Below are 12,354 nucleotides of genomic sequence, written 5' to 3'. Positions count from 1 at the left end.
CCTACAAGGAGAAGCTGAAGGAGCTGGGGTTGTTCAGCCTGGAAAAGAGGAGGCTCAGGGGAGGCCTTACTGCTCTCTATAACTACCTGAAGGGAGGTTGTAGTCATGTGGGGGTCAGTCTCCTTCCAGGCATCCAGTGACAGAACAAGAGGACACAGCCTCAAGCTTTGCCAGAGTAGGTTTAGGCTGGAAGTTAGGAGAAAGTTCTTCACAGAGGGAGTGATTGCCCATTGAAATGTACTGCCTGGGGATTTGGTGGAGTCACTGTCCCTGGAGGTGTTTAAAAGGATACTGGATAAGGCACCTGGTACCATGGTTTAGTTAATTCAAGGGTGTTAGGTGATAGACTGGACTTGATCTCAAAGGTCTTTTCCAACCTGGTCAATTCTGTGACTGGTATACTGACCTGCCAAAGTGAATACCTCACTTTCTCTATTAACCTTTCTTCTTTGCACCACCGCTGTTAGTACTATGACATGGTCCAGGGTGGGAATGACTGATTTTATTTTTGGTTGAGTTAATGCTTTTGGGCTTTTTCCTTTTTTAAAATAGATATTAAGTATGCTGATTAATATTCTTTTTAATCTTTTTAAGCTTTAGAATATTATCATCTTCAAACAGATGAATGGAAAGAGCCAACAACCTTGAGAAGACTTAGTTTTAATATTTTATCAGAGGTGCGAGGTTTTTGTTTTCTCTTCATACAATTTTCTTCACTTAAATGGAACAGTTGAAAACAGAGGCAGTGGTAAAAATTGAAACACAATGTTAAGATGTAGTTTTATAGTTAACTAAGAGTAAGATTACTTGTCTGTTAATGTTAAAAATGAGTCTTTTAGCGTTATGGCTATCCACCATCACAGTTACTTTCCTCAAGCTGCCAAATACAAAAGGATAGACAGCATATAGCCCTAGAGCAGAATTACAGAGTAGCTCACAGAGCTTTGTTAAAGTGTTCTTACTTGTGCATCAGACACAAGAAGTCTAAATGCCTTAACACATCAGTGGCAGATATTTTTCTGAACTTGGTCATATAATGAAGTAAAATTTTAGCTTTAAAGAGAGGAAATGTCAGCTTGCACGGTTAAAAGCTCCAGTATCTGACTTGAATCTGTTTGAAATGGTAATAACTCATTTTATATATATTTTTTTTTTACCCAAAGACTGCTTAATATATTGTTTCAGAAAATATTACTGTTTAGGCATATGTTCTGTGAAACTGACTATTCAAGCTTTAGGCTATAACTTTATCAGTGTCTCTCTATATTAGTGTTTGCTTGGCAGTCTTGTGAAAAAGTACTGGCTCAGCAGGTTGGAATGTAAAATGATGCTGTGCTTCAGCGACTTTGTAAGTACTTTAAATCTGGCATTTAGGCATGTGAGAGAGTCATCTGTTTAGTTAGGTGTGCTAGGAGGTAAAGGCAGAATGAATTTACTTAACTGCCACACCACTGAGCTTTCCTCTTGATCACATAATTATGTTCAGACTCAGCAGAGGTCATGGAGGAGCAAGATTCCAGCAGCATTACTGCAGAGCAGTCCATGCTTAAATCTGGAGGTGCTGTCTGTTGCTATTATTTCTGACTAATGCATTTGTAGTGTTAACTTTATTACATGTCTGTGTATGTAGTGGTTGGTTAACAAAGGCTATACTTGATTTTTTGTGTGTCTCATATTGAGTTTTTTGGGTTTTGTTAAGCATCTACTGGAATTAGCAAGAGAAGATTTCTTGATTTTTTTTCCCCTTTCTTTCCTTCCTTTAGATGCTTTAAGAATGTCCTTTTGAAAAACCTTGTTATTTTTGAATGTCCTTTTAAAAAAACTTATTATTACTTTTCGCTTTCCTCCTTAAGGAATAAATACCACATAGTCTTAAGCTCTTCCATCTTTATGATTGTTTCTGAATTTATCTGGTTTCATCAATGAAGAAGTCCAGACTTTGTCCTGAACCAAAACTTAAGCTCTTCTGAAATTCATATTTTTACATTAGTCCTTGTTTCATTCCCTGTTATTACCTTTCCTGTATAATTTGGATAGCTAGGGACTGGCTGGAGAGCAGCCCTGAGGAGAGGGACTTGGGGGTGCTGGTGAACGAGAAGCTCAACGTGAGCCAGCACTGTGCACTTGGCAGCCCAGAGGGTCAACCAGATCCTGGGCTGCATCAGGAGAAGTGTGGCCAGCAGGTCGAGGGAGGTGATTCTCCCCCTCTACTCCACTCTTGTGAGACCCCACCTGGAGTACTGTATCCAGTTCTGGAGCCCCCATTACAAGAAGGATGTGGACATGCTGGGGCGTGTCCAGAGAAGGGCCACGAGGATGCTCAGCAGGCATTCTCTCCTATGAGGACAGACTGAAAGAGTTGGAGCTGTTCAGTCTAGAGAAGAGGAGGCCTTCTTGTGGCCTTCCAGTATCTGAAGGGGGTCTATAAAAAAGCTGGGGAGGGACTTTTCAGATATCAGGGAGTGACAGGACTAGGGGGAATGGAGCAAAGCTGGAGATGAGTAGGTTCAGACTGGACATGAGGAAGAAGTTGTTCAGCATGAGAGTGGTGAGAGCCTGGAATGGGTTGCCCAGGGAGGTGGTTGAGGTCCCGTCCCTGGAAGTGTTTAAGGCCAGGCTGGATGGGGCTGTGGCCAGGCTGCTCTAGGGTCGGGTGTCCCTGCCCATGGCAGGGGTGTGGAACTAGATGATCCTTGTGGTCCCTTCCAACCCTGACTGATTCTATGATAGTATGCAAGGAATTGAAAAAAGAAAAACAAAAGCCTGGTTCTACAGTGAATCTTTTTAGAACATGGTTTTTACACGTTATCCACTTCACTATTTCTGAGCTGCTTTTTAATAGCAATATGCTGCGAGTCATAGAGATGCATTGTGTTGATAACTAATGCTCCTGCTCCACTTACAGGAAACTCTAATAGCAGTGCAACACTGCATCTGCTCACAGGTTGTGATGAGAGTTTCTTCTTTGACTTTCTTACTCTTCCAGTAGATAACCAAAATTGTGACCTGCCTGCATGGGATTTGTGATTCCTGCCAGGACTGTGAAGAGAGACTTTACTCCTATAGGTATGTCAGCTGATTTGAGGGATGAAGAACTGATGGGTTTGGGCCCTTGCTTACTTAATAGGCACTTATGGTCAACTAGTCTGTACTGGCTGCAGCTGCCAAAATAAGGACACAATAGCTGGCTTTGCTGATGGCAGTTTTTTAACCACCTTCAGCAGACACAAGCTGTAAAGAGGAGAGAGAACAATTATCTATGTTGGGTGTAGTGGAAATTCACTTAACAGATGGGTAAGAAGAGTACGATGTTTAGGTATGTGCTAGAATTTATCCTTTGTCAATGAGGACTTTTTTTACAGCTGATTGACTTACTGGTGGCCAGGCTCCTTCTGATAGATGGCTGCCTGTTTCAGCAACTCTTTTTTTCTGTAGTGTAACACAGGACATGTAAAAGCAAAGCATAGTAAAGTAACAAGGAGGCAGAGGCTTTATGGTGCTGAAAGCATGCTTTATTTCAAATGAACAATTCTATCTCAAGGAGGTTCAACAGCTAACAAGATCTATTACTACATTAGGAGAACTAAAGCAAATTGAAGTGTAGGGCAGTATTTGATGTTGTAACAACAGTTTGTTTTCAAACTGTGGTTCATTTCTTAATTGCCCGGAATTGACTACTGGGTGTCTAATACTACCACACAAACTCAAATCACTCCACTCTACGAACCTCCGAGAGGGGGTACTGCTGCTGCACTTGAGTACCTAAATAGCTCTGTTGATTTAGGGGATGGCCAGGTGATGTTACTTTTTTAAAGCTATTCAGGTAGTCAGTATGTCAGAAACAGTACACAGAGAGTGGGCGAACAAAGTGCTGGCCGCGTGCACTTTGTCCAAAAATTGTCAGTCAGGTATGGAAGTTATGACATAATCAGATCCAATGTAAAACATTAAAGCAATGCTTACAGGAGGGTAATTGCAAACATCACCAATGCCTTACATTTCTGATTCAACATAGGTATGTGTGCATGTATGAAATACTATGCACAGTATCATCTCTTAGGCATAGGTAATCTTCAACAGGGAGCGTCTCTACCTGTTGAGGCATTCTTAGACATCAACAATGAGTTGAGGCGCACAAATTAAATGTTGAGCAGGGTAGTCGTTTGCTAAGAAACTTTCTCCTACCAACTGTTAGTTCCAAAAGTTACGTTTCAAAATGTCATAAAATAAATGGTACAAAACTTCATAACCGTTAGCATCGGCTATATACAGTATGTACATGTCACTGAAAAAAAGGTTTAAAATTCTTAGGTTGGTAATGACTATAAGTCATAATGTATAGCTCTGGACTTTGTCTTATTCAGGTAGGTATAAAAATATTATATATTTTTTTTTTTATATATACATATCAGATATTTCAGTCCATATATGAATCACTTGTAAAAAGACAAGTGCAAATAATACAGATCAAGCTTCCTAAATTGATCGAATATTAATATTCACAGTGGCAGAATCAGTGCCAAATTCGTTTCCTAAATTCAGGGTATAAAGTCCACCGTCGTCCTTCTGGACATCCATGATGATAAGGGTGGTTAGATCTTCACTGGTTTCGATATGAAATCTGCCTTGCTGGTCCTGACTGGTAATTTTTCTCCCTCTGCAGTACCATGTTATTTCAGGGGCAGGTTCACCCGAAAAAGCACAAGATAATGTGAGAACTTTTCCTTCATCAATGCTGATATCAGATGGGAGAGCTTCAATTTTGGGTGGCACTCCTGCACAAAACAGGAGAAGAAATACCAAGTTAGTCTATTTCCACCAAACCATTCAGCAGGTGTACTGTGAGAACTACAGCACTAATGAAGCACTAACTCTACTGGTAATTGTATTGCTCACCTCTCAGACCTGATTTAAGCATTTTACTAGTTGAACTCTCCAGTTGAGCCATACTAGATTTCCCCACAATACTGCTGGAGCTCATCTCTACAAAAGATTCTTTCATGGAGGACATGCTTTTGGCAGACATGCTTGCAAATTTCATTTCAGTCATGCTGCTACTGCTGAAACTGCTGAATGAAGCCTCTTGTTTAGAAGAAGCCATTTGAAAGGACTGAGAAGAAAAACTTTCGTGCATGCTTGCGTCGCCACTTGTCTTCAATACTACCTCTTTTGGAGGTTCTTCAATTAGAGCTGGAGAGCATCGCAAACATAGAAGGAAAAACCAATAATGTCACATTAACAAACAAGTCATGCAGTTCTCTGTGGTTAATTATACAGAAATGAAGAGACAGCATAGTTTGCTTTCAATAAAAATCTGCAGTGGAGTATGAAATTAATTACAGTCATTTGTCTCAAGATGCCCAAATCACAAACAGTAATTTATAAATGAAACAAGTAGGAAATGAAACTGTTACTAGTATGTATGAGCTTGAAGGAGACACTTAAGAAGGAAGAAATGGGTCATCACACACTGTTTCCTATTAGATTACTAGAATTAGGCACTGAGAAATTCAGTTAAATTTTGTAGAAGCTGGGAAGCATTTTCAAATTCTTGCAAGCACAGCATAGGAGAGTCTGCATTTCACTGCATCGTGCCGTAACTGAAAGGCAACAGACAACTCAATCACTGCAGCTTTCCTTTAAACACAGGCACAGTCACGCATGCAAATCATAGCAACCCCTTGATGCTAGGAACTAGGATATGGTGCAGCCAAAATCATAAACCCAGTTCAGTTACAGCTAAGTTACCATCTTTTATTTTTTTTTAAACTCTGGAATGACTTTGTTTTATTGGAACAGATTCTGTTAGTAAATGAGAGAAGAATAATTTCATTGCCAGCACCAAGGTCTTCAATACAGTCATCCCGTCAGGAATGCTCATGGCTTTCTGTTAACATGCAGCTATTGGTGTAATAAATCTCCTCAGTGAGTGTTAGGAAGATTTGTAATGCCGTTTTCATTCTCTTTATATAACATATGAAAGAAATAGGAACATTACCAGGGGCTTTCATCCTAAGTCGTTTTAGTGGACATGCTACAGCAAAAAGTTGTAGTTAGTCTGAACACCAAACCCAGAGAACAAACTTACGGAGTACAGTCAAAGATGCTGTTGCAGAGCACTGTCCATGGTAATTTTTTGCTTTGACTGTGTATTTTCCAGTGTCGCTCACTGCTGCATTTTGAATCTCAAGAGAATAAATGTTTTTAAAGCGTGTTACTCTGATGTGTGATGAAACAGCAATCTGAGGAGGGAAAAATGGTTTTGTTAACATTGATTTTTAAAAAATAATCCTCATTTTCCAAGTAAATATGTAAATACTTACAGGTTGATTATTCTTAAACCACTCAATTTCAGGAGAAGGATCCCCAGAAACTTCACAAGTGAGCAATACATCTTGTCCTTCATTGACATTTTGAGACTTAGGCTGCATTATAAATGCTGGTTCTTTGGAGTGTTCTTTCGAAAAGGTCAACACGTACTGGCATTTAACAATGCCTTCATCAGTTGTACCCTCACAGGTGAGTATACCTTCATCTTTATGGCTAGCCTTCTTGATGGTAAGGGTGTGATCACTTCCAGAGACACCGTATCTGTAATCATCTGAATTTCTCAGTTCCATTCCATTCATCACCCATTTTACTTCAAAGGCACCGGGAATATTTGCTTTCAATGTCACTTTCTGCCCTTCAGACACTGTCATTTTAGTTGAAGAAGCTTTAATTTCTGCTTTCAAGTGTTTGATATCTTCAGTAACAACTGACTTTTTGATGACTTCTTGAACTGCTGCTTTTTCTTCAGTTGCTACTGCTGATTTCTTCTGGGTAGATACTTTAAGCACCTCATCTTCTTTCTGAGCTGATTTATGAATTTCAGATACTGTTTTCACTTGGGAATGGATGTTTTTAAATATTTGGCCAGTAAACTCAAAGTTAGTTTTTGAAACACCTCCTTCCCCAATAATTTCACAGGTGTATTCTCCTTTATCAGATTCTGTGAGTTCATGGATTTTGAGCTCATAGGTTCCATCTGCTGCATAATGAAACTTGAAGCGATGGTCTTCTTTCAATTTTTTGCCATCCTTATACCAAGCAACTTCTCTAATGCTTAAAACACTGCTTTCAACTGCGCATGATAGCTTTACTGTATCTCCAATAGTTTCTGCTTTCAGATGCTCTTTTATTTTTGGTGGAGAAGCAGTTGGTAATTGCAGCTTCTCTGCTGGTACTGTTTTGTCTCCAGGTGATGACTTTGCTTTTAGGGAGCTGCCGATGGGTTCAGGAGATTTTACTCGTTTAGGTGACTTAACTGGTTCTGGAGACTTCACTCGAGGCTCAGGAGATTTGATTCTTGGAGGTGATGTAATTGTTTTTTCAGGAATTTTTGGGTTTTGAATGGTCAAAGTAAAATGTGCTTCCTGTCTTCCTTCAGAGTTTTCCACCACAACAGTGTAACTTCCTTCGTCTGACATCTGGACTGGCGAAATTTCAAAGGTCGACTTGTACTGTGTTCGTATTACTTGGAAGCGCCTGGAAGAAACAATGGGTTGACCTGCATGGAACCATGTTATTACTGGTGCTGGTTCACCATCAACATCACAGGAAAATCTTGCCGTCTCTCCTTCAGAAACTGTGACTGACCGTGGCTTTGTTAGGATTGTTGCTGGCAGAGTGCTTTTAAATGCCTTGTGCACAGTCCTTTCTTCTGATGATTTTGCTTCAGCTGCAGTGATTTTTTCTTCAGAAGAAGCATAGTGTTCATATGATAAAAGTGATTCTCTTGTTGCTGACATTTCTGATTTGACTTCTCTTATGGAGGAACTTGCTTCTGTAGCAGATGCTTTCTTAAATGAGGAGACTGCATATGCCTCTGTTTTTGTCAAATCAGGTAAAATTGACCTTGGTACTTCTTCATCTCTTCGCTGGGAAGAGTATGTAGTGTAGTCTCCTCCAGTGACATCTAATGTTGCATAATCAGAGCATTCCCCTTTGTAGTTTGTGCATACAGCCCGATATGTTCCACTGTCATCAATGTGGCAGTCAAGAATCTCCAAAGTTAATACACCACTGGTATTAGTAAAGTGTATCTTGCTGCTCTCCTGGAGCTCAATACCATTGTGGTACCACTTCACTTCAGCGGTTGGTTTTGACTGGACATTTAGAATAAACCTGGTATTATGGCCACATGGTACCCGGTGTGAGCGCATTCTGAGAGTAATGCGAGGAGCGTGGTCAAGGGTGAAAGGCTGCTGAGTCAGAACTTCGTATTTCCTTTCCATAGTTTTTTGAGTTTTCAAAGCAGATTTCATGGACTCGTATCTAGAAAATATATCAAACCTTGCCATCCTCTCAAATCGAGAGAGCGACCTTTCACTAGAAACTGGGCTGGGTGAGCGTGGTCGAGTTCTCTCTGGTGTTGGGGATCTTCTCTCAATTTCTTCAGGAGGTCGTGAGCGAGTACGAATTAATTCAGATACAGGACGCATCAACTCAATGTAAGTTGGAGAAAGAGATCTTCTTCTCCTTAGTAATCTAGAGGGAGGTGAAAATTCCCTGTGAGTATGTTGCACCATTTCTATTTCTTCTTCTTCTGAAGTAATCTCAGTTATTTCTCTTTCCCGTCTTCTCCTGAGTCTTCTCTTTTCTTCCTCTGCCATATATTCAAGCTCGCTCCTATATTCAGAGAGTCGTTGAGCAGTGCCAACAGGACGGAGCAATTCTTCATCCTCTCTCTCAGCCATTATTCTTTCCTTTTGTTTAGGTGGTCTATAGGCAGCCCTGTCATGGCGTTGACGGAGCTCTGCATAGCTTGCACTGGTCTCAGCTTTAGTTGGGATGTGATAGCTTGAATACCTCAGCTCTCTTTTTCTCTCTTCCTCTGAACTGACCTGTGCTCCTGCAGAAGAATACCGAAGGGCAGACAGTTCAAACTGTGGAGGGCTTCTGCTTGGTGGGGAAGCAGAAAAGCCTAACTCCAGCTCTTCTTCAAGACGCAGTCTTTCCTCTTCAGTTCTCTTCATGGCTAAATAATCATCAATTGGCAGGAGTAATTCCTCATCAGACAAGTCACCAAGAGAACGTCTTCTTGGTCTATAATGGTAGTCATAGTCTGGAGATGGGGAACGCCGACGTGCTGGTCTCACAGTTTCAAGATCGTCTTGTGTTAGCTTTGGTATGCGCCATTTAGGCTTATACTGATCAGAAATGCGTGGCAGTGGCATTACGTAGAATTGCTCCCACCTGGAAAGACGTATGCGTTTCTGGCGCTTCTGAACAGTTTTCTCAAGTTTCCCTGGCATTTCATACTGGTCTCGGAGCCTCTTATACCACTTCATGTCTGACAGAGGCACAAAGTGTTTAATGTTCTGATCTTCTTCAAGAGTAGCGCGCACATGTTTGCGAGGCTCTGGGACCTCGTATGGCATACGGAGTCGCCTTTCTTCCTTCTTTTCTTCTTTCTTAATTTCATATTCACCTTTGACAGTCTTAGTGCTAACAGCTGGTTTATATAAGATTGCAGCTTCTCTGAGAGCCTCTTGTGCAGTTTGTGTCAGTGGAACAGCTTCAACTCCAGAAAGAATTTCTGCCATTCGTAAGGTTTTGTCAATTTGCCTCTGTACATGTTTCTCCCGCTCTTCTTCAGTCTTGTACTCACGCTTGACATATTTTAAGCGTTCAACTTTCAGATAAGCTTGACAGCTTGTAGAGCCAGCACTGTTTGTAGCAGTAACTCTGTAATAGCCACTGTCTTCTGGTAAGGTATCTCTGATATGCAGAGCATAATAATCTAAACCTTCATGAATTATATCAAAATTAGGACCAAAGGATAGAGGATGACCATCTTTCTCCCATTCCAATGTTGGTTTTGGTACACCAGATACTCTGATCTCAAAACTGACGCTTTGGCCTTCTTGACATTCAGCATTTGCCAGGAGTCTTTTAAACATTGGCCTTAGCGTGGCATCTGCTGGAGGTGGATGTGGAATCACAGTCAGCTTAGCTTTGCAACTGTCTTCACCATATTTATTGCGTGCCACTATACTGTATTCAGCATCATCTTCTTCAGTGACATTGTTGATGATTAGTTGATAAAGACCCTTGTCTGATTCAAAAGTATACTTCTTATCATCATCACCAGGTTTGATTTTCTGGCCTGATTTGAACCATGTTAAGCGAGGTTCTGGGTGAACTGTTATAGTTACTCCAAACCTAACATTTTCTCCAACATATGCAGTGCGGTTGTACAAAGGCAGAGTAAATTCTGGTGGACGCTCTAGTAGTCTCATAGTATCAACCCGTCGTTTCACTTTCCTGACAGTTCTGCATCTGTAATGCTCAGAGATTTCTCTCACACCTTTAACAAAAAGTTCTGCATAAGAGCTGTGTTCACCGTAGTCATTTACTACCTTGCATCTGTAGGTACCATCGTCAGATTTAGAAACGTCTTTGACGTACATGGTTGCCACACCTTCTTCGTATTTGATTTCATATTTTTCATTGTTTTCTAGTTGCCTCATACCAAAATACCATGTGACTTCTGTGGACTGATCATAGTTTTCAATGGTACATACATATTTGGCATGCCCTCCTTCTTCTGTAACAGCATGCTTTATCTGCCCGGCAATGGGACCAATGTCTACTGGTGCAACTTTAACTTTAGCCACTGTTATGCCTTTCTGAGACCTAATTGCACCTCCAGAGGAAATGCGGGCTACTGACACAACAGTGTTCCACTCCTTCTTTACTAGAGTTTGATAGTAACGCCTGTGCTTCAAGGTCTTGATGACTTTAGTGCTGGTCTTTTCTGTTGGCTGTTTTAGCCATGCATGGTTAAGTGCTTCAGTAGCCGTCATCCGAGATTTTCTTTCCTTTACTAGTAGACGGTCAATGAAGTCCATGGCCTCAATGCTTATATCTTTGAATGCTTCATCATCAAAATTATATTCAGCATTTAGAATATTTTCAATAACTTGTTGATTTGTTTCAGCAATGAAAGGATTAATGCCACTGAGAAGTATGTATGTTAGAGCACCAACTGACCACATATCAGTAGCTGTGCTGACTAAATCATGGTGGTGTACTTCAGGTGCATAGTATTCTGGAGAAGTGAACTGGAGTCTAAAGCTGTCTCCAGGCTTCAATTTTCTGGCTTGACCAAATTCAACAATTTTAACTACCGAGCTTCTTCTTGTGAAGTAAATAATATTGTCTGGTTTAATATCAAAGTGTCCAATGCTCTGCTGATGTAAAAATTCTAGAGCATCACAGACCTGGCGTACATAATTTACTATTTCTCTCTCATTAAGTTGAAATGAAGCTGTGCTGATTCTTTCAAAGATGTCAACTCCAGAAATGAATTCAAAGATCATGACCAATTCTTCTAGGCTCTCAAATGATTCATGAAGGTACAGGATATTTCGATGCCTAGTCATGTTTAGAATGGAGATTTCTTTCTTTACCAAAACTTGGTCAGCACCCTTTACTTTGACAAACTTGGCCAAGTAGGTCTTTTTTGAAACTGCCTCAATGCAGCGGTGTGTGATGCCAAACTGTCCACGTCCAAGCTCTTCTGCAATCATGTATTTGTCATAGAGTTCTTTTGTGGAATAATGTCCTGCTTTAACTGTGGTGACTTCTCTGGTCTCATCAACTTCTTCATCGTAATTCATTACTCTGGTCTTATCTTCCTTTGTTATAATTGGATCAGTAGGTTCAGAAGGCTGGCTTTGGCCAAACTTGTTTTCTGCAATGACACGGAACTGGTAGGTGGTCTTGCCAAATAGGTTCACCACTGTGTATCGTGTGTCTCGAGCTTGTGCAACACGAATCCATCTCTCTGCTGTTGTAGCACGTTTCTCAACAATATAGTTTGTGATTCTGCTTCCACCATCAGTTGCTGGTTCATTCCAGGTTAAGTTTACTGAATCTCTTGAAATATCAGTTACCTTCAGACCTCTTGGTGGATCAGGTACGTCAGCCACATCTAATTCAACTGTTTTTTGATCGATTCCAAACCTGTTTTTGGCACAAACAATGTAAAACCCTGCATCTTGTCTGTCAACGCCATTTGGGAAAACGAGAGATGTGAATGATCGTGTAACGATGACTTGGTAGTGTCCATTAGTATCGATGAGGTCTTGTCCCTTCTGCCATGTGATCACAGGGTGAGGCTTGCCACTGAATGGAATCTTGATGCTCACTACTTCCCCTCGGAGGGCATGAACAGCTCCCATGCCTTCCAGGTTTTTGGGCAAGTGAATCTTTGCAGGAACTGGAATAGAAAGAAGAAAAAAAGAACAAAACACATGAGCAAAAGCACATGAGAAGAGTACCAGCAGTCTAGATACTCAAAGCTTA

General features: G+C 40.8%; 1 protein-coding gene across 1 annotated transcript in view; it reads right to left on the bottom strand.

Moving 5' to 3' along the window:
• Nucleotides 1–3,500: 3,500 nt before the first annotated feature.
• TTN (titin) overlaps nucleotides 3,501–12,354 on the bottom strand; it is a 251,282-nt gene continuing 242,428 nt past the window's right edge. Inside the window, 4 exon segments of the mRNA XM_064166084.1 lie at nucleotides 3,501–4,775; nucleotides 4,897–5,190; nucleotides 6,089–6,242; nucleotides 6,324–12,268. Of these exon segments, the coding sequence (XP_064022154.1) occupies nucleotides 4,477–4,775; nucleotides 4,897–5,190; nucleotides 6,089–6,242; nucleotides 6,324–12,268 (6,692 nt within the window). The 3' untranslated portion in view covers nucleotides 3,501–4,476.

The sequence above is a fragment of the Pogoniulus pusillus genome, chromosome 2 (assembly GCF_015220805.1).
Source record: "Pogoniulus pusillus isolate bPogPus1 chromosome 2, bPogPus1.pri, whole genome shotgun sequence".
Lineage (NCBI taxonomy): Eukaryota > Metazoa > Chordata > Aves > Piciformes > Lybiidae > Pogoniulus > Pogoniulus pusillus.
This window is presented reverse-complemented; position numbering and strand designations above follow the sequence as displayed.